The following is a 23,725-nucleotide window of genomic DNA, read 5'->3' as shown; positions in this document are numbered from 1 at the left end:
AATCTCGACGAGAAAGCATGGATCGAAATCGAGCAACAATCTACGTGCACCCACCTCATCCATTTACCATGAGTAGATTAATTACATCGCAGGATTATTCATGCTTCACATCCGTCACTAAACTATACTCTAGAGATCTGGGCACAAAGTTCACAACTCTACTGTTACCGCTTACCCCAATTACTAACAATCCAGCACTCCCTCCCGCATTACATCCATATGCTTACAAGGAATGGCTAGTGGACGGACACCTCCAATTTTAGGAAGGGAAGTATCAGATACACCCGCACACATCCTGCTTTTTTGGGACACATAAACCGAAGAAGATCCACCTGATTCCACATTGGAACAATTTTTATTGAATGCAGCAAAACTGCTTATCCCAAACAAATGGAAACGTCTTTGACCCCATCTCTAACAAAATGGATAAAAAAAAAACAAAATTGTGAAATTTGAGGAACTCTCAGCACAAACAGAGAAACAAAGAACACGTTACAGAGACACTTGGCTACATTGGTTTTTATTTAAGGAAACAGATATATATAAACAAAATTGCACCTTTTAACATGCAAGAGACACATTAATGATCCTCTGGAGACACTAGATAGATATCACATAGCCCAGCTCAACACTAATGGCAATCTAAAGTGAGGACACCACACACTAACCTATGAAAGGCATTCTTTCCTTTTTTGGTAATCTAGTACAAAACTCTAATTCAAATGGGAGTTCGGTTGGCAGATATCCTTCGTATGTTGACCTTACCTGTTCACTAGTATATATGTAAAAGAAGGCTATTTTACTGTCTATTATTCCTGTAGCTGGCTATATTACTGCTCTACCTATGTTTTTTTTTTTTTTCCCCGATGGATATGTGACTACCCCTACCCCTCTTTCTTGTGTACCCCTTTCCTGACAAAATGTTCAATAAAAACCTATTGAAAGAAAAAAAATTAAACTTTACACTTCAATATTAGAAAAACGGTCACAAATAGAAAGTGATTAGCAAAGTCTTTATTTCTGGTGAAGTATCTGAACCCAACTGAACTGGAAAAAGTGTTGAAAAACCCCTTTAATTTCTGAAAGGAGAATGAATGAATTATTAAATTAAAACAAAATATTATTATTATTATTATTATTATTATTATTATTATTATTAATAATAATAATAATCCCTCCTGCTCTTCATATCTGTCAGACCCAATAAAGCACAAATTTGTCACTGAAGATCCGCCTGACAACTGAACTTACATGCCCCCAGTGACAGTGTTACTGTTCCTTTTATATATGTCAGCACATACTATATGTTCTCCAGTCTTGCAGCAGGACAGAGAGAGCCCTAAGGGGTACATACAAATGTGCTAATATTGGACACATCAGTAATTGTGTAAATTTTGGTTTTAAACTATCATTCCACAACTAATTATTAACAAAACTGGAAAATGATTTAAACTAAAATATTGTATATAATATTTTTTTGTCTTTAATATAGAGAGAAAAATATACTCTTTCTTCTACCTCTTTAAAAAATATATAAAAATATATACTGTATTTATTGAGACAGGTTAACAATATCCAGAGGGGGAATGCATTGACCAGACACTAAACTGGAGGTTTTATGTCAAGGAGAAGCTCTGAACTTTTGGTGTTATTTTGCTGAGCAAAATGTCTGTAGCAATGAACTAAAATTATGATTTCGACCTCTGTTAACCCTCGATATTCGACCCTAAGTAAATGTGCCCCTACATGTCAAGGATATTTGGAAACCCAATAACAACAAAAGCTCAATTCATGGGAAGTAGTCATGAGCGAATTTGCGAAAAAAATTAGCAAAACGTAACAATTTTTTGACATGTGCAACAATTTTTTTTCGCAGCAAATGCATTAAAGTCAATGGGCGTTTTTTTTCTTAAGGCAACTTTTTTGTCCTAATGCATTAAAGTCAATGGGCATTTTTTGTGTTGCAGCAAATTTTTAACTGCAAATTTTTGCCACAGTTTTGAAAAAAAATTTCCAAATGGCGAATTTCGCCTCAGATCCATGGCTGGCAAAAAAATTGCCCATAACAAATGGGAAAGCCATCTGTCAGTGTTCATTGAAGCAAATAACTTTATTATTTTTTAAATTGTTTTAAAAACATTAAAAAAAAATCTTATTGGGTTTATGTAACATGTTTTCAGTAGACGTTACAGTGATATAAATGACAGAAAAAAGACATATCCTGACAACCCCAGGAGGAGACAATGATTCCAGGTAACAGATATCATACCTGTACTACACAGTTCACAAGGATTGATTTATCAGGGTCTTGTTCTCTAGGTTTATGGATTCCGATTCCATTACATATTCTGAAATTTTGCAATTAGCTAGTTAATAAACACTTTTGCTAGCATTTAAAATAAAAGAAAAAAGAATTTCTAAGGGAGACTTGGTCTTTTTAAGGCAATAGTTATATTAAGTACTTAAACTGTAACTAAAAACAAACAGATTCTCACAGCCACAAACTACAAGTAAATCTATGTGCTTGTTTGAAAATGTCATAGTGGCCAAGCCATCTGCCACGACCACTTCTCATTAGGAATCTCGTATGATCAACATCTGGTGGGATTAGGGACTCCTCTGAATGACAAAAGGATTTACTATTGCAGTGCTTACATGCAGCTTTAGCTCCAGAAAAAGCAACAGAAAAATGTTTTTAAAAATAGACCCATTATCTATTCAGCAGGAATATAAAATGCACGTTTCCAAACAGAATATGTATACAGAAACACATACTTCTATATTTACGTCTGCAAACTATGGAGAGCTTGAATATATGAAATTATTTAATATACACAATGGACAGTGCGGTGTCTGTCATTTAAATTACATATACAGCTGCATTAGGAATGCTTAAGAACTTACTAAAAGAGATTACGTATATAAGCCTGATACCATGCACAGCTACCAAAAAATTAGATTTTAAGGTTTTGCAATTAATGCTGGAAAGATAACATTAAAATATTTTTGTTTTAAAACAACTATCTACTGTAACTACTGTACTTCCTTTTAAAGTAGGATGTTCTGTATGTGCAGAGGTCTCTGTGTCTAAATGTTCTCAGCAGTCTATAATATCAGAAACAGTAGAATTCTTGTTTGGGAAACACTAAAAGCTCCCTGATTTCTCACTATAGCTCCTGAGTTAAGGGTAAGTGAACTATGGTCTTACACCTCAGTCACACTGGTTGCTGGGCGACCTGATTTTAAATGCACTACAAACTTAAACTGCTCACAAATAGTGTAGGACTCACATATAATGAGGGCATTGACTTGGCACCTGAACTTACATATTACATATTCAGAGTTTGTGGGGCACATTTACTTAGCTCGAGTGAAGGAATAGAAAAAAAAATACTTCGAATTTTCAACCATCGAATTGGCTACTTCGACCTTCGACTACGACTTCGAATCGACCGATTCAAACTAAAAATCGTACTGTCTCTTTAAAAAAACTTTGACCACCTACTTCGCCACCTAAAACCTACCGAACATCAATGTTAGCCTGTGGGGAAGGTCCCCATAGGCTTTCTAGGCAATTGCTGATCGAAGGAAAATCGTTCGATCGATGGATTTTAGATGAATCGTTCGATATTCGAAGTCGAAGGCTTTAACTTTGATGGTTGAATATCGAGGGTTAATTAACCCTCGATATTCGACCCTAAGTAAATGTGCCCCTGTATGTTTGCTTTTTGCGCCAACTGAGGAATAGTACAAGGATATCAAGCTTGCACACCCTGACTCTCCAGGATAAGACAACCTTGTGTACGGCGAAGGAGGCCTCAGCAACCTCAATTGTAGCAACAAAGAAGAATTTCACTGGCACTCGAAGGTTCAATCAAACAGGTTTTGCTGAGTTTATTTTGCAAAGGTGCAACGTTTCAGGGTAAACCCCTTTATCAATCATGCTTGATAAAGGGGTTTACCCCGAAACGTTGCACCTTCGCAAAATAAACTCAGCAAGGGCTTGTACCTGCTTGAATGAACCTGTAAGGAAAGTAACTAACCCTGGTGGTCTAGTGGTGCCGTGGGTACACCCGCCGCACCATCGACGGGGACGCCCGCCACTCACTTCTTAGTGAACGCGCGGCATGCACTTCCGGGTTTAGTAGGCGCATGCGCGCTGTCGTAATGACGTCAGCATGCAATGGCGCAAAATTTAAATGTTTAAAAGGGACCTTCCTGCTTTTTCTCATTGCCCGTGATAGGATTGTATTTCCTGGTGCTCCTGAGCCTTGTGCTATTTTGTCTGATATCTTCTGAACCTGTTGTGACCCCTGCCTGGCTATTTTGACTATTCTGACTTCTAGATCCTGACCTTTGCCTGCTTACGACAACTCTTCTGTTTAACCCCTTGATTGATCACCCGGTTTTGACCCCTTGCCTGTTTTGACGATCCATGCTATCTGCCTGCCTCGACCCAGCCTGCCTGACTACGATTCTGCCTAATCCTTTTGTACCGTGACCTTCGGCCCAAAAAGACTTTGCCAACAGCCGTGCCCCTTTGCCAGCCAGAACATCTCGCCTTGTACCCCTCGTTAAGTCCAGGTGGCACCCAAGTAAGCTGAGGGCTCCTCCCGAAGCCCAACGGTGGTCACACTACTGGTGAAGCCGAGCCGAGACCAGGGTACTTGGCACTTGTTGTGGTATTGGGTGCCGGCCGTGACATTATCACGGGCCATGGAGGATGAAAGTCTAGACAGTGCTTCTGCTGCTGCTTCCGTTACACCTCCTCCAACTACCACCGAAGCGCTCCTTACTGCCCTGCTTCAGCGCATGGAGGACCATGAGCGGAAACAAAACTACTTGCTTCAGGGGTTTCACAGTCTGACCCGCAAGCTTGAAACTTCACAGCAGCCAATCAGTCCTGTTGTCTCTTCCCCTCTCTTGGGTTCCTCTGCTATATGGGGTAATTCTGCTAGACCCCAGGAACCCAAAATTGCTTTTCCGGATAAGTTCAGTACGGATAGAACAAAAATTTTTGTCTTTAAAGAGGCATGTAAATTATACCTTGGTTTCTTCCCTCACTCGTTTCCAACAGGTGAGGAGAAAGTAAGGTTCGTCATGACCCTATTACAGGGTGATCCCCAAATTTGGGCTCTTAGACTGCCGCCTCTGATCCAGCCCGGTTCTCCTTAGATACTTTCTTTGAGACCATGGCCATACTTTACGATGACCCAGATCGTGCCTCTTCGATCAATACCGCGATTCGTAAGTTACCCCAGGGGAAACGGGATGCGGAGTTGTTCTGCCGGTGGGCAGTAGGGACCGGGTGTCAAAGACAGTCTTGTTAATTATCCTCTGTCTTCTAACCTGGACGATCTCATGTCCCTTGCCATCCAAGTGGATAGGAGAAAAGGGTTCTTCAAATTTTCCTGGAGCTTCCAGTGATAAATCTGCCTTAGTTACCTCTGATACGTTCTCTAAGGCCTCTGCGCCCTCTACTCAGGAGGAACCTATGCAAATAGGCACTTCTCATTTAACCCCTGAGGAGAAGGCACGCAGGCGCTCCTTGGGTCCATGCCTATATTGTGGAGAGAAGGGTCATTTTCTAAACTTGTGTCCTAAGAGGCCGGGAAACTCCCAAGCCTAAATGGAGAAGGGGAGCTCCATTTGGGAGTTTCCTCTCCCCAATCTGCCTCAAGGATTCTGTTACCGGTCAAATTAACCTGGCCTACGGGCTCTGTTTTGGTATACGCCTTTGTGGACTCGGGGGCGGAGGGTAATTTCTTGGATGCTGCCTTCGCAGCCAGACATAATATTCAGTTCCGTCTCATTAAGTGTCCCCATGAAAATATTAGCGGTGGACAAGAGACCCTTATGGTCAGGTAAAATTTCCAGATGTGTATAAATAATCTCCACTGTGAGGAAATTGCCTTTTTTCTTTTTGAAGGTGTTTCTTCCCCCCTTATATTGGGGTTACCTTGGCTCCAGGTCCATAACCCCCTTATTGATTGGGTGGCTGGGGAGGTTACTCAGTGGGGGTCTCAGTGTGGGGGTGTTTGTATTCCTTCGGTAGTGGCCACTACCATACTGGAAGGGTTACCATCTGCCTACTCTGGTTATTCTGATGTGTTTTCAAAAAAGGCAGCTGAGACTCTACCCCCACATCGGCAGTATGACTGCCCAATTGATCTGGTTCCTGGGTCAACTCCTCCCCGGGGTAGAACTTATCCTCTTTCATTGCTCGAAGCCCAGGCAATGAAGGAGTATATTGGTGAAAACCTGGAGAGGGGTTTCATTAGACCTTCTAATTCCCCTGCGGGGGCGGGCTTCTTTTTTGTAGGGAAGAAGGATGACGGTCTTCGTCCCTGTATTGATTACAGGGGATTTAACAAGATCACTATTAAAAACCGCTATCCCCTTCCCTTAATACCTGAACTCTTTGACCAAATTAGATTAGCTAAGATTTTTACCAAGCTTGAATTTAGGGGGGCTTATAATCTAATTCGAATCAGAGAGGGGGACGAGTGGAAGACTGCATTTAACACCAGGGATGGCCACTACGAATATCTTGTAATGCCGTTCGGTCTTTGTAACGCTCCTGCTGTGTTTCAGGAGTTTATCAATGACATTTTTCGGGACCTGTTGGGAATATTCGTAGTGGTTTACCTTGACGATATTCTAATTTTTTCTTCCAATTTATCTGAACATCATAAGCATGTCTGTGAGGTCTTACGTAGGCTAAGAAAAAATAATCTCTATGCGAAACTGGAGAAATGTACCTTTGAGGTTGCTTCTGTTCAGTTTTTGGGGTTTATAATTTCCAGCAAGGGTCTAGAAATGGATCCAGGCAAGGTGAGAGCAGTCCTGGACTGGACCCAACCCCTTGCGTTACATGCAACTAAAAGGTTTCTCGGTTTTGCAAATTACTATTGTCTCTTCCTTATTGTCCCCTTTACAGTCTTCTGTTCCTGCTGAAACTCCATCTGGTAGATGGTTCGTACCTGAGGAGCTTAGAGAACAAGTGTTGAGGGAGGTTCATGACTCTAAAGTGGCAGGTATTGCAAAGACAATTTCTCTACTTTCCCGTCATGTTTGGTGGCCTTCTTTTAAGTTGGATACTAGGCTTTTGTTAATTCATGTCCAATTTGTCAAAGATCTAAATCCTCTCATAGTTTATCCCAGGGTCTGCTAAATCCATCCCTGCAAAACCATGGTCCCACATTTCCATGGATTTTATTGTGGATTTGCCCTCTTCTCAAGGGAAAACTGTGATTTGGGTGGTGGTAGACAGGTTCAGTAAAATGGCTCATTTTATTCCTCTTCCTCACCTTCCTTCTGCTAAAACCCTGGCTGACCTGTTTATTACTCATATTTTTAAGTTACATGGTTTTCCTGAAAATATTGTTTCTGACAGAGGGGTTCAGTTTGTTTCTAAATTTTGGCGTGCTTTTTGTTCTTTAGTTGGTGCAGAGTTATCCTTTTCTTCTGCCTACCATTCCCAGACAAATGGCCAAACTAAAAGGGTCAACCAATCCCTTGAGCAATATCTTTGATGTTATGTGTCCCATAACCAGTCTACTTGGTCTGAACTGTTGCCTTGGGCTGAATTTGCATATAATAATGCTTCCCATTCATCCTCTGGGGAGTCTCCTTTTTTTGTAGTTAATGGATTGCATCCCAAAGCTTTTTCTTTTTCTGGCTCTGCCTCTCCTGTACCCTCTGCCAATGTTTCTGTAGAACAATTTTCTAAGATTTGGTCCCAGGTCCACCACTCTCTGTCCGCAGCTTCCTCGGCTCAGAAAAAAGCTGCCGACAGATCCCGTAGAGAGGCACCTCAGTACAAGGTGGGGGATTTGGTATGGTTATCTACAAACAATATTAAACTGAAGGTTCCCTCTCCCAAACTTGGTCCCAGTTTCATTGGTCCATATCCCATCATTGCCATAATCAATCCTTCCTCTGTTCGTCTAAAATTACCTTTTGATTTCAAAATTTCTAACTCCTTTCATGTTTCCCTTTTAAAACCTGCATCTAATGTTCGTCACTTGTCTGTTCCTCCCCCAGTGTTGGTTGAAGGTCAGCCTGAATATGAGATCCAAGAGTTCCTCGACTCCTGCCTTGTGCGAGGTAAGCTACAATACCTTACTAGGTGGAAGGGCTTTGGTCCTGAGGAGAACTCTTGGGTCTCAGTTGAAGACATCAGGGCTGACCACCTCAGGAAGCAATTTCACTCCAAATTTCCTGGTAAGCCTGGGGGTCCAGTGGCCCCCCTAGAGAGGGGGGTAATGTAAGGAAGGTAACTAACCCTGATGGTCTAGTGGTGCAGCGGGGACGCCCGGCCACGCCGCTCCTCTTCTCATGCACCGGGTTCTTCTTATGAGCGCGCGGCACGCACTTCCGGGTTTAGTAGGCGCTATTTTGTCTGCTATCTTCTGAACCTGTTTGATTCCTGTTGTGACCCCTGCCTGGCTATTTTGACTATTCTGTATCCTGACCTTTGCCTGCTTACGACAACTCTTCTGTTTAACCCCTTGATTGACCACCCGGTTTTGACGATCCTTGCTATGTGCCTGCCTCGACCCAGCCTGCCTGATTACGATTCTGCCTAATCCTTTTGTACCGTGACCTTCGGCCCAAAAATACTTTGCCAAAAGCCGTGCCCCTTTGCCAGCCAGAACATCTCACCTTGTACCCCTCGTTAAGTCCAGGTGGCATCTGAGTACTCTGAGGGCTCCTCCCGAAGCCCAACGGTGGTCACACTACTGGTGAAGCTGAGCCAAGACCAGGGTACTTGGCACTTGTTCTGGTATTGGGTGCCGGCCGTGACAGAACCTTCGAGTGCCAGTGAAATTCTTCTTTGTTGCTTTTTGCACCAGACATTAAATGAGATCACATTATGGTCACTATTACCCAGCTCTTAACACTGGCAGCAGTTTAACTTTCCCTATTAAAGTCAATGGGTGAAAATGATTGGCTGTTGTTGGCTCCTCCCACATTGGGTCATCCAACAAATGTTGCCGTTTCATTCGAGGTGACCCCATGGTTATGTTATTGAAGTTTGCTGAGTTTAGCTTCAAAGCCGTAAGAGTGGCAGCAGTTTGAAAATCTTCCCTGTCAAAGTCATTGGAAAAATTGGAGTCTTGCCCCAAAAAGACCGGGGTCGGGATCACTTTTAAATGCATAAGCAACCTGCTCTGCTATAGGATGAAGAATTCTGGAGAGTTTTGTGTTGTACACCAAAAACTGTATGAGGAAAGGTGTTTAGAAAATGGGAGGTGCTAGGAATAAGAATAGTATGTTGTTTTTTTTTCATAATAAAGTAACTGTGAAAATGGATTGGAATTATTCCTGCTCAAGTGTGCAATGTATTTCTTATGGACATATAATACTGTGTGAGAATATACACTATATTGCAGTTTTCAGCTCTTGAAGAGTATCATTATTCTTCTTTCAATCTCACTCAGGATGTGTTAACATTTTAAGTAGGTTAAATAGTAAAGAAGTAGTCTGGTTTGTGATCCTGACAGATGCATTTCAGTACATTGCACTGCCAACAGACTGATTATCAGACAATCCTCTTCAAACGTAATCATGTTGAGCTATCCCTGTGAAGTTCTAACTTTTTAATTCAGCTCCATATCTCTTTACTAATCATGAACAACATTACTACAGTAATTACATTATGATGTCTCTATATGTAATTGAAATAGCAAACAAGTCAGATGTGATTATCTGCCCTTAGAACTCCCTTTTATCCCTTTCTTTTTTAAAATAACAACAAAACAAAGCATGCATGCTCTAGTAAAAGAAAGCACTGATTTACTAACATGTCATTCTAGGTCATTCATTTATCGCATTAAAAGAATCAGTTTCTCATTACTTGCTCTTAACACAAAGCCACAATTGCTAATGTGCCCTTATAAGCTTAAATGAAGTCCAATTGCATTTAGTTTGGTAATGACGCATATGTAAACAAAAACATATGGACCTAGTTTCTGATTTAGGATTTTTTTTGTTTGGTGCCTGTTTTTTTCCTGTGATGCTGTCATGTAAAAAAGATGTTTTGTCTAGTTTTTCATTTAACTCTTTTAAGTAAAATAATTACTTAAACTCAAAAAAGCTGAGAAACATAAAAACAAAATATTGTTAAAAGGGCTAAAAAAAAGTGATATGACTTTTATTAAATAATACAAATCAAGCAAATTTCTTAAAAATAATTTGATATGCATAAATCAAACCAACTCAAGTATCAATATATAGGCCTCTCTATAGTCCTGACTGAAGGCAGCTTAACCATAATAGGTAAAGGCATCCTAATTTCAATCTTTTCGTTTTTTTTTGTTTTGGTTTTTTTTGCTGTATTCCATTTTATATGTTTCTCTTAAATAAGTCTTGTTGTTTTTGCCCAGGAGTGCTATAAAACTTTGCATCAAACAATTAGCTACAATGCAATCCATGAAGTCTCTCAAAATTTGGGGGCAGATTTATCAAGGGTCGAATTTCGAAGTGAAAAAAACTTCGTAATTCGAACTTCGCATAGGGTAGCCTGACTTTCGAAGTTGAAGGATTTTTAAGATCATACTCCAATCGTACTTCGAATCGAACGATTCGAACGATATAATCGATCGAACGAACGAACGATTTTACTTCGACTTCTAAAAACTTAGCCAAATGTTGGCTATATGTTCTAGTCGGTCCCCATTGTCTAACATAGCAATTCGGCAGGTTTAAGGTGGCGAAGTGTCGAAGTCGAAGTACTTCGATTTTCAAATGTTCGAATTTGTGAAGTATTTTCACTTCGATTCAAGTCGAATTTGGCCTAGTCGAAGTACCCAAAAATTACTTCAAAATTCACCTGCCCTATGCTCCCTGTGTGTGCCATACTCCGCTTTCCCTATGTTCTCCCTGTGTGTGATACTCTGCCTGCCCTATGCTCCCTGTGTGTGTCATACTCTGCCTGCCCTATGTTCCCTGTGTGCCATACTCTGCCTCTCCTATGCTCCCTGTATAAGCCATACTCAGTCTGCCCTATGCTCTGTGTATGAGCCATACTCTGGCTGTCCTATGCTCCCTGTGTGTCATACTCTGTATGTGCCATGCTCTGCCTGCTGGAAGTTAACCTGGTGGGGGATTATTTACAGTTGGAAATACTTGTAAGGGGGTCCCCCAGGTGTTTAATCCTTTGCTGGTGGCGCTGTGTTATCCACAGGGGAGTATGATGCATATGGATTTAATTGTATTACTATGGTTAATATGGTTTAATAAACTTGTTTCACATATGAGTGACGAGTGATATGCCTGCAGTGAGCACCAACCATTTGGTTTTTGGTGTGCTACCACAATTAATGTGGATATAGTCTTGAAAGTTCTTGTGGTAACATGGGTGTGATTTAAAGTGGGCATGGTTTAAAACAGGGGGTGGTCAACACTGGTTTCCATTATCGGCCCTCCACCCTGTAGGCCAGTAAAAAATTCCGGCTCTCGGTACCACAGAAGTTGAACAGCACTGGCTTCGATTATTCCTGCAGTGGGATTGGTTATCTACCATTGGTCAAATTTTCAGCTTCCTTAAATTTTCATCGACATATTTTTTCATTTGTTGTAATGTCTTAAAATTGGATTTAGAATCATGTTTTTGTGTTACGTCAACAACTAAAATAAAAAATAAAATGATCTGCTTTATACATAATAATGGAGTAGTAAGTCTCCCCCCCCCCAATATATTCTTTCTATTTGTGGTATTTCTAGTTTTAGCTGCATTTCTGATATCTAAGTAGACATATTTGTAAATAAATATGTACCAATCAAACTGGTAAATGAAGCCAAAGGTCACTTATCTATCCTTATCCTCCTTGACCTATCAAGAATCAATGATCTATACTATGCTTTAAAAATTGTTTTCCTGCATATTGTAAAGTGACATCATCGGAAGTCATATAGTGATTAAGGTACAAAATATCTATATTTAATTTAGAGATGTTTAATATTGGACAGATCAGGAAGACTAAGAAGATTATTAAATAAACCAGCTGTTATGGAGGAATAGTGAAAACCTATATTATTCATTCTTGACAGTAGAAGTAGAAAAAGAATGAAGTAAAAAATATAATTTAACTTAACTCAATCATGGTACACAGTATGTATGATAAAAATATGTTTGTATATATTACGTCAAGGTAATTAAACCATTAAAGGGGTTGTTCACCTTCCAAACACTTTTTTTTAAGTTGAGACATTTTCAGATTGCTCACCATAAACAAAGACTTTTTTCAATTGCAATTTTTTACCATATTCCCAAAATGTAAGTTTGATTTTAATGTTCCTGTTCTAGTGTCTCAGCCTGGCAGCTCAGTTAGCCAGGCACATTCTGAACTGTTACAATTTGCTACATTAGTTGATACATTTAGTCTGTGGACTATTGTCAACCATTGTATCAATTCTAACAGCTTCCTTTAACCCTTTAAGTGTCACTGAACATAAATGTTATGTTATCCAGCACTTCCAGGCACTTTTAAAGACACTTCTTTATCGCTCACTCAGAAGCCCGTAGGCAACGAGCGGAGTGGGGAGGAGAAGTGGCCCCTGAGGTATGATCACACACACTTACAACATGCATTTTGCCAAGTGTACCCACACACTTGCAAAATTTTATAGCTTTTATTTTTTTCCACGGGATCCTTTATTTTTTTTGCCTGAAAAAATGTTTTATTGCTATTGCGAACAGCGTATTCACTAATTGTACTATTCAATACCTTTAGTATGTTTTTTTGGTGATTATATTTCATTTTTGGTGACTTTGGTGCATTTTTTGCAGTTTTATTTTGCATCTTTAGCCATTTTAATACATTTTCAGTTCTGCATAGGTGTTGTTCGCTTGTTTCTGTCTGTAAAACCTATTTGGCTAAGCTAAAATACTCAAACTGTGATTCTGACTGCTTATTACACTATGTGAAAAAAAGCATTGCTTTTAGTGGTTTTATTTAATTTTAGTGATTTAGTGATTTTATTGCAGTTTGCATTGTTGTTTGCCACTTGTTTTTTGCCCATGGATATTTTGCGTGCATTATATCTATTTGGGGGTCTCTGTATGCCACATAGTTTGGTAAATCTATGTATATTGGTCATAAAATTGTTCAGTAGACCCCTGGCATGTTTTGTGTTGGTACATTACAAAATGTGGAACATGAACGGAGTACAATGCAAGATTTGTGAAGATTTTTTTAGACATTTCATAAAAAACGCTACGTTTAGCATGGCTTTGCAGTTTCATAGTTTGCAGTAGAAAGATGTGTTTACCCATTTTGGATTTGTCAAAATGCACTTTGCAAAAATATATGGTTTTCTAAGGATCCCCTACTGTTAGGGGGTCTTATGGCACATAATACACATAGCCGGTGCTGATATTGAAGCAACCAGAGTGTCAGTCTCAAAAATATATACATACTGTTTTCATTTGGGGGTCTCTGTACTTCACATAGTTTGGTAAATCTATGCACATTGGGCATCAAACTGTTCAGTAGACCCCTGGCTTTCATAATTATGATGTTTTTTACTAGTATGTTACAAAACATGGAGTGTATAATGTGGCAAAATGCAAGCTTTGTTTCAATTTTCAGAAATTTCATAAAAACCGCTAGGTTCAGCATGGTTTTGCAGTTTCATAGTCTGCAGTAGAAAAACATATTCACCCATTTTGGATTTGTAAAAATGTCTACCTTTGGAATATATATAGTTTTCTAGGGTCTCCATACTGTTTAGGGGGTCTTCATATGCTCTGTTTCCATTTGGAGGCCTCTATACTCCACATAGTCGAATATATCTATGCATATTGGGTATCAAAGTGTTCAGTAAATCTCTGGTGTTAATATTTAGGATGTTTTCACTTGGTACCTAATGCTATGTGGGAGATAAGATGCTAGAAAAAGGAAGCTTTGAGGCAATTTTCAGGTATTTCATTAAAATCAACAATTCTGGGAAAGCATTGTGAGTAGTGAATATAGTTAGCCATTGTGTATTCAGCTGAATCTGTAATTTCCAAAAAGATTTGGTTTTGGGGGGTCAACATAACTTTTCGTGTTTTTTTATCCAGTAACATAACTAGAGGGAGGCGGGCCCTGGCGCGGGACATGCAGCGGGGCCCCCCGCCCCCCCCCCCCCCCGTTTGCCCGGAATCAGCCCGGATCTCCGACGGATTCAGTGGCGTGCGAGCTGCCGGCGGGCCCTGGCCCAATCACACCTCCTGCTCCCCTGGTAGCTAAGCCACTGTTTTTATCCCACAATAAATTCAGTGAATGTGTTGATTATTCAGTAGCTGAAGTGACTTCTGGGACAATTTGCATACAGTAACTTAATTTGGGCGTCTCTAAGCGCCAGGTAATTTGGTAATCCTATACACAATGGGCATCAAACGGTTCAGTGGACCCCTGGCATTCATATTTAGGATGGGGTTTTTTTGGTACCTAATGCTATCTGGGAGACTTGCATAGTTAAAGTTTTGAGGTGAATATTCAGAATTTTCATACATTTTTATAGAAATTCAGAAAATTCAGAAGTTCAGAAAAATTTGATGTTTGGTACTTTAGAGTAGAAAGAGATGGTTACCCATTTTAAATACAGCAGAATGTATACTTTTCAAAAATATTTGATTTCCTGAGGTAAACCTACTGTTCCAGAACTTTTTGGCTTGGAATGTAAAGTGGCTGGGTAAAAAAATAGATTTTTATAAATGTTTTTGGTATTAAGAGCTCTAAATCTTGTTCCAGAAGTTAAAATACACAAAAAGTCAGGCAGATTTAGAAAGCTCCGGTTCTCTTAAAAAAAAACTATATATATATATATATATATATATATTATATATATATATATATATATATATATATATATATATATATATATATATATATATATATATATATATATATATATATATATATATATATATATATATATATATATATAGTTTTACTAGGTAAACTACATCCTCCCTCCAAGAAATGCCCCTAAACTGAGAGGGCACAAAATGTTCAAAAACCAGCTGCCGCTGAGTGCAAATGAAATGGAAAGTTCTGCTGGCACTTAAAGGGTTAATGAAACTCAGGGATTCTGCGCAGCAGGGACAAAGATAAATGTATCAACTAAATGTTTTAACTAAATGTATCAATTAAATGTATCAATTAAATGTATCAATTTAGAACAGTTAAAGAGTCAGCGAAACCCCCTGCCCAGGGCTGCTTTAGAGGGTGAAAAATTTAATGTTAAAATTCAATACTAGAAAAACAGTCACAAATATAAAATAGAAAGTAATTGGAAAAAGTATTTATTTCTGGTTAACTATCTGAAACCAACTGAACTGAAAAAGGTGTTTGAATGAACAACCCCTATACATAACACAATATGTATAGGCAAGGAATCGTTCTACCACTGCTGTATCCTGTATGCCAGGGGAGAGAAGAATCTCATAGATGCCCCTTTGTAAAGGCCCCAGTGTGGGTTGAAACGTTGGACACAGTGATGTATATATAAACATTAAGGGGCACATTTACTTAGCTCGATTGAAGGATTAGAATGAAAAATACTTTGAATTTCGAAGTACTGTCTCTTTAAAAAAAACTTCGACCACCTACTTCGCCACCTAAAACCTACCGTGCACCAATGTTAGCCTATGGGGAAGTTCCCCATATCCTTTCTAAGTAATTTCTGATCGAAGGAAAATCGATCGATGGATTAAAATCCTTCGAATCGTTCGAATCCTTCGATTTCGATATTCGAAGTTGAAGGATTTTACTTTGATAGTCAAATATCGAGGGTTAATTAACCCTCGATATTCGACCAATAGTAAATGTGCCCCCACATGTTCACAAGATATAGTGGCAGATTTATTAAAATGTACCCACTTCCAATACATTCCTATAAGATTTTAAGAAGTGGATTAATCAGTAGGTGAAAGTTCATAATTTGTGAAATATACTTTTAAAAATCCCATAGGAGGTGAACAGAAAGTGGCCAAGTTTTTCTGCATGAAACTCTAATCTCACATATTAATCTTCCACTTAGTTTGCAGGTCCCTCCAATTTTTATCAAGAGGTTAGTAGAAAGGGAAGGGGAAGTGTGAGGATTGCAGTGACATGTAGGAATTGCTGAAGGGAAAAGTGAACGTAACTGACTGCACCACCTCTATGCCACAGACAGATAATATCTGATTGACAGCTCGGATATTAAAACACCTTTATAGAATGGATGGATATTTTAATGAAAAAAAGAATGTGTTCCATGCTTGATTTGCAAAGGACTTTCATTATGCAGTTTTTTATGTGTAGGTGACAGGTCCACTTTAAATACCATATACTGTAGATCATGTATACAAATCCATTATTGATTGGTGAATGCTACTGCTTCAACTTTTCTGCAAAAGATCTAAATGTATTTTCTTTCTAGTATTGAACATGTGAGGGTGTTAATTTGTTTTTGGAAAGGGAAAATGGATACATTAATCATATTGTACCTGTGTATTTTATCAGGCGGATATGGAGCAGTCCATCTGTTCATGCCATTTTTCTTTTCCATTTATTCTTTATTATTCACTTCCTGACAGGTGAGAAATGACTTAACCGGTGAACTGGAAGACTCTGCCATACAAATTGCAGACACTGAAAGTTTCTCTAATGATCCCTGCATCAGTGTAAAAAAGCTCAAGGTATGAAAAGTTTGTTTTACATTTCACACAAATAAAACACAACATAACTAATATTAGATGTACCACATAATTGTTTTAGTACCTAAAATGCCAATGGGGGAATGTAATAAAAGTCGCACAGAGCATAACAATTCGCACAAATAAGAATAAAAATCCACATCGCAATGTAATATTGTTCATTAAACTGTTATTGCATTGCGAATTTTAATTCGCACTCTTAAGAAGTGCTTGAAGGTGTCATAATCTTTTGGAGCAAACATAACGACTTTTTCAGTAAGAAGTTTTATTACATTTACTGCACATTGGTGCAAACTATACAATTCACAAACGGTTTTCCACAGTCAGAATTGGTTGCTAAACAGTTTCCGGGTTCGCAAAAGCTATATTAAATTCACACAAAGCAAAAATTTTTGCACAAAGGCCTAACTTTTGCATTGCGAATAATTTTTATTACATTTCCCCGCAAATGTTTTATTGTAAGGGCAAATTTGCAGACATGTTTAAAGAGGCTGATCACCTTCCAGACTCTTTTTTCAGTTATTTTTTTTTACCATTTTGTTTCCAAAACTCAAATTGAAAGTTTAATGTTCCTGTCTGTTGATTCAGTCTGGCCGGTTAGTAATCCAGGTGCACAATCTCAACTGTTACAGTTTTCTACATTAGTTGATACATTTCTCAGCAACAGCTGTAGGATACTATCAACTATTGAATCATGAAGGGGCCGATTCACTAACTTTGAGTGAAGGATTCGAAGGTAAAAAACTTCAAATTTCTAAGTTTTTTTTGGGGTACTTCGACCATCAAATGGGCTACTTCAACCTTCGACTACGACTTTGAATCGAAGGATTCGAACTAAAAATCTTTCGACTATTCGACCATTCGATAGTCAAAGTACTGTCTCTTTAAAAAAAACTTCGACCCCCTAGTTCGCCATCTAAAAGCTACCGAAGTCAATGTTAGCCTATGGGGAAGGTCCCCATAGGCTTGGCTAAATTTTTTTTGATTCGAAGGATTTTATCGTTCGATCGAAGGAATTATCCTTCGATCGTTCGATCGAACTATCTGCGCTAAATCCTTCGACTTCGATATTCGAAGTCGAAGGATTTTAATTCCTAGTAGAATATCGACATTCGATATTCGACCCTTAGTGAATCGGCCCCGAAATGTTCATGAAACTAAGGGCCAAAGATAAGAAATGTATCAACTAAATTTACAGAGTTGTTGACCCCCCTATAACTGCTTTAGAAAGACATGAAAAGGTGAAAAATGAAACTTTAAACTTCATTATTATATAAATGGCCACAGATAGAAAATAGAAAATAATTGAAAAAAGTCTATTTCTGGTGACCTATCTGAAAACAACTAGACTGAAAATGTGTTGGAAGCTGGATCTATATTTTCTACTATTTCCCTTTATTTGATCTTTACAAAAACATAACTAACTCAGGTGCCACATACCAATTATCACCCTGTTTGTGTTCTGCACATTGTCTTCCTCAGTCAGTTTCTTAACTTTGTTCTGTTTTCTACTACCAATAATGATCACTTATCTATGCATATATTCTTTAACCTTTCAAGAGTCTTTAATACACTAGCCATTTGGATGCTTTTAGACCAGCAAAACTGTGGTTCTCATTTGTTATAATATATTATTTTAAAACCCTAAATAAATTGTTATGCAATCTACTTATGAAATGGCATAAATGCACATAGAGTTAAAATAAGCCTGCTGTCTATATTATATTTTACATTTGTAACAATTACACAGTCAAAGGCGAGACATACTGTGTTGCAAACACTGTATGATAAAAAATGAAACTCATTCTTTGAAGAGTAGATTTGTAAATGTAAAATATTCCATCTTAATTGTTTCATTTAATTAGGATGCTAATGCTTTCTATGTAAATCTTTCTTAAGACAGGGAAATAAATGATGCTAAAGAGAACTTTCCTGTGGCTGAAAAGTAGTATTATGAATTAGTTTTTTTTTACATTAGTTAATTGTATTCTCTTTTCATTCTAATCCTGAAGATGACCTCCCTACCATAATTTAACATATATATTACTGTGCTTCACAACACAATGGTGTATATTTATTAAAGAGTGAAGCTAGAGATTGCCACAGTCCGCTAGCGTGAAATACCACCTTCTATGGGATTTTTAAAGGCGTATTTATCAAATTGTGAACTTTCACCCTTTGATAAATACACCTTTAAAAATCCCATAGAAATGAATGGAGAGAGGTAGTATTTCACTCTAGCGGACTGTGGTGATTTCTGACTTCATTCTTTCTCTAGGTAAAATCAGATGCAATGCATTGTTTTATGCACAAAATTCAGGTAATATATGAGTAGGAAATAATATATCTCTCCCTATTCTGGCTCTCTGGCTGTTACTGGTCCTTAGCTATACCTTGCCCCACTAGGCCAAGATATCAGTCTCAAAAAATGTGACAGGTTTCTAATATTTAAAGGAGAAATGGAAAGAAATATTAAGGAAATCTTCATAAAGATAGAAACAAGGGCTCACCAATGCAAAGAATTAGGGATGCACCGAATCCAATATTTTGGATTCGGTTGAAGCCCTGAATCCTTCGTAAAAGATTTGGCCGAATACTGAACCGAATCCTAATTTGTATATGCAAATTAGGGGTGGGAAGGGGAAAACATTTTTCACTTCCTTGTTTTGTGACAAAAAGTCATGTGATTTCCCTCCCCGCCCCAATTTGCATATGCAAATTAGGATTTGGTTAGGCCGGGCAGAAGGATTCGGCCGAATCCGAATCCTGCTGAAAAAGGACGGATCCTGGACGAATCCCAAACCGATTCGGTGCATCGCTACAAAGAATACCTTTCAACACAGCTAGTTACATATTTATCGTAGCAAGGAAAAGCCTTCCACCAGGAAAAACATTTTCATTCACCTTTTTATTTTTAAATGAAGTAAATGAAAATGTTGTTATATAAAAAAAAAATGAAAGGTGCATGCCTTTAGTGTGCCTTTACAATACCCAGAATACTACATCTTCTAATCTCCTTTAAAGAACTATTTGCATTTATTGTGCATCTTGGTGAAAATTGCCATTTTCCACATTTAATAAAATGAACTAACTTTGCCCAAGTGCAGTAACCTATACACAACCAATCAACATGTAGCTTTAACTGGTCACTTTTTTAAATATAAGCATCCTATTGGTTTGCATGAGTTATTGCACATGCTACTACATTTTTGCATTCTATGAAAATCTATGGAAATTGCATTGCATGCTCTGCAAAGTGTCCCCTCTGTCCCCTCTGGTAAATATAAACCATCAATGTGGGCATGCCAAAATGTTTGGCACCAGAATTCAATTGGCTGTCCTCCTTGCCCCTGAATATTTGCCTCTGTGGACTTATAATTACAGTTAATCAAGTGTTCTCAGGTAGTTAATTGAGAATCTTGAAATTAGTGTATTGCTTATTGAGCAAGGCCTAGCTGGTTTAGATAGTACAGATATAGACAGTATTGGAGAGGAGAACAGCAACAGGATGATGAGGCAGTCAGTAAGTTAACAGTAAGGAAGCCTAGTTTGGGGAAAACTGATGGGGAGGCTGATCTGGGGTTTATGCATCCCAACAAATTTGCCAGCTTGTGTGAGGAAGATGAAGTGACTGAACTCAAGAACACCAATTCTAGATGAGGTTGATCTTTTCAGCAGTCAGTGGAACAGAGTAGTGGAAGCAGTACAGAGATAGGCCTATAAAGCTTGTGGTTATAGGAATTCTAATTATATACATATAGGGCAATATGTTTTCCGAATCACTTCAACCAAACATGTTGCTATGGCATGTGGTTGATCAGGTAGACAAATTATTATGTGGGGCTGAGCTTGACCCAGCTGTCTTGATACATATTGTTACTAATGACAAAATCAATGATAGATGGAGAACCTATAAGAGTGAGTTCAGGGATCTAGGATCTAAGGTTAAGAAAAGGTCTTCCAATGTAATTTTTTCAGTACCTGTGCCATATGCAACTTTAGGAAGACAGTGAAAAAAGAATAGCAAAGAGGCAGGAGTGTTTACACTAGGCAAGGGGGTGAATTAGAGCATTATAGGGAGGAGTTGGGGGCACATAGAGTACCAGTTAAGTAGATCCCACCAAAAGAGAAATGTCTAAGAGAAACTATAGTTCTAATTCTCCATTGAATAATGAGGTAAATATAACTTACTTGCCTGCTTGCTAATAAACAGGGTTTGCCAGGTAAAAAGAACTGGAGTTGATTGTATGTACAGAAAACGATGATACAATTGGTATTACTGAGATAGAGTCTTTGGGCCGAAGGTCGCGGTACAAGACATTAAGCAATAGAGTAGTGAGATCAGGCCGGGTTGGGGCAGGCAGAGAATAAACGTAGTCAGGCAGGCAATGGTCAAACCAGGAAGTCAATAAGAGGGGTTAAGCAGAAGAGGTAGTAGGTATTCAGGCAAGGGTCAGGATCCAGAGGTCAGAATAGTCAAAAGCCAGGCAGGGGTCACAACAAGTTCAAAACAGATAGCAAAAGCTCAGATAGCACCAGGAACAAAATCCTATAACGAGCAATCAACTGCAACCTAAAAATCCCTTTTATACCATTTGAACTTCGCGCCATTGCACGCCTCTGCGCGCTGACGTCATCACACCAGCGCGTCTGCATCAATAAAGACAACGAGACGCAGGCGCCTTAAGGATGTCCCTGCCGCACAACTAGACCGGCAGGGTGAGTTACTTTCATAACATTACCCCCCTCTCTAGGGGGGGCCACTGGACCCCCAGGTCTCTCAGGAAACTTCGAATGAAATTGCTTCCTGAGAAGATCAGCCCTAATATCACCAACAGGATCCCAAGAGTTTTCCTCAGGACTGTAGCCCTTCCATTTCACAAGGTATTGCAACTTGCCCCCGCACTAAGCGAGAATCAAGGAGTTCTTGGACAATGAATTCAGGCTGACCCTCAACTAATACTGGGGGAGGAAAGGATTGTTGGCATACCTGTGTGGCAGGTTTTAGGAGGGAAACATGAAAAGAATCTGAAACATTATTGACTGGTAAACCATGTAACTTAAAGATATTGGAAATTAATAAGTCAGCCAAGGTTTTGGCAGAAGGGAGGTGTGGGACGCAAATGAAGTGACTCATTTTGCTGAACCTGTCCAACACCACCCAAATTACAGTCTTCCCCTGAGAAGGAGGAAGATCGACAATAAAATCCATCGAGAGATGGGACCAGGGTCTGTCAGGGATAGGTAGTGGCCTTAACAATCCCTGCGACAAATTCCTGGAAGATTTTGATCTTTGGCAAACAGGGCAAGAATCAACAAATCTTTCGACAACCTGCTTAAAGGAAGGCCACCATACATTGCGAGACAAGAGGGACACCGTTTTAGTGATGCCAGGATGTCCTGCCATTTTGGAATTATGAGCTTTGCCCAACACCTGTTCCCTCAAATTCTCTGGAACAAATAATCTCCCGGGGGGGGGTTTCTACAGGGGCAGAAGACTGGACTGAGGATAATAGGGTGGCAAGATCTGATCCCAGAGCTGCCACAATTAACTCACTAGGAATGATAGGAATGCACTTACTAGAATCAGATGAGTTGGATTCGAAACTTCTAGAGAGTGCATCTGCCTTGGTGTTTTTAGAGGCAGGCCTGTAGGTAAGGGTAAAATTAACAGCCAACAATTCTCTATTCCCGATATCATAATTAGCCTAGGCAGGCGAAAATTGTTTAGAGAAAAAGGCACAAGGGTGTACCTTGTTGGTTGTTGGATGCCTTTGAGAAAGGTCTGCCCCCACCCCAACCTCTGAGGCATCAACCTCAACAATGAATGGAAGTGTGGTGTCAGGGTGACGAAGAATGGGGGCAGACACAAACTCCTCTTTGAGGATTTTGAAGGCTTGAATAGCATTGGGGGGCCACATACTCGGATCTGCACCTTTTTTTGTTAAATCAGTGATAGGGGCCACGATCAAGGAACATTTTTTAATAAATTGGTGGTAATAGTTGGCGAACCCTAAAAACTTTTGGGTTGCCCTCAAAGAAAGAGGCTGGGCCCAATCTAGTACCACTTTAACTTTCCCAGGATCCATTTTCAGACCCTTACTAGAGATGTTAAACCCTAAAAATTGGACAGACGAAACCTCAAAGGTGCATTTCTCTAGTTTGGCTTAGAGGTTATTTTTCCTCAACCTGAGTAACACCTCCTGCACGTGTTTACGGTGATCACTCAAGTTAGAAGAAAAGATCAGGATATCGTCTAGATAGACCACTACGAATAACCCCAGCAGGTCCCGGAAGATGTCATTGACAAATTCGCAGGAAGAAGAGCGGCGCGGCGGGCGTCCGTCCACGCCGCACCACTAGACCACCAGGGTGAGTTACTTTCATCACAGGTGCTTGGATTAATGTTGTCCGAGAGTATACAAGGAAACTGTCTACTGAATGCTTTATGACACACCAAAATTTGCAGTATTAATTTCTTGTAATTATTTCTTTTATATCTTTTTGTCTAATTCTCTTTCTCCCATAGACTCTATTTTATCCAAATAATCCAAATTTTTAAAAATGATTTCCTTTTTCTCTGTAATAATAAAACAGTAGCTTGTACTTGATCCCAACTAAGATATAATTAATCCTTTAATCGTTATTGGAAGCAAAACCAGCTTATTGGGTTTATTTAATTTTTAAATGAATTTCTAGTAGACTTAATGCATGAAGACCCAAATTATGGAAAGATCAGTTATGAGGAAAACCCCAGGTCACGAGCATTCTGGATAACAGTTCCCATACCTGTACTGTATAAATCAAATGGTAGGCCAAGTAACAGAGCTCAATTTTAAGTATGTGTAAATTCAGGAAGTTGACTAAACAGAGTGTTTTTTCTAAACACAGTATGCAATAGGGAGCAAAGGTGATATTAAATCTAATTGAATGAAATAACTTCATTTTCTGCACCACTGCATGCTACCTAAACAAATAATAACTGAGGCATGTGGATGATCTGCATTGTTTCAGTAATATGCTTGCAGCTGA

At 39.1% G+C, this 23,725-nt stretch overlaps 1 protein-coding gene and 1 long non-coding RNA gene across 2 annotated transcripts in view; one reads left to right on the top strand and one right to left on the bottom strand.

Moving 5' to 3' along the window:
• The window catches only part of gabbr2.S (gamma-aminobutyric acid (GABA) B receptor, 2 S homeolog), a 338,466-nt gene that overhangs the window by 144,628 nt on the left and 170,113 nt on the right, over window positions 1-23,725 (top strand). Inside the window, exon 4 of the mRNA XM_041567636.1 lies at window positions 16,574-16,675. Coding sequence (XP_041423570.1) covers window positions 16,574-16,675 — 102 coding nt within the window. The remainder of the gene's footprint in view (window positions 1-16,573; window positions 16,676-23,725) is intronic.
• LOC121395083 overlaps window positions 1-23,725 on the bottom strand; it is a 226,075-nt gene that overhangs the window by 61,967 nt on the left and 140,383 nt on the right. The window lies entirely within an intron of this gene.

The sequence above is a fragment of the Xenopus laevis genome, chromosome 6S, assembly GCF_017654675.1.
Source record: "Xenopus laevis strain J_2021 chromosome 6S, Xenopus_laevis_v10.1, whole genome shotgun sequence".
NCBI lineage: Eukaryota > Metazoa > Chordata > Amphibia > Anura > Pipidae > Xenopus > Xenopus laevis.
This window is presented reverse-complemented; position numbering and strand designations above follow the sequence as displayed.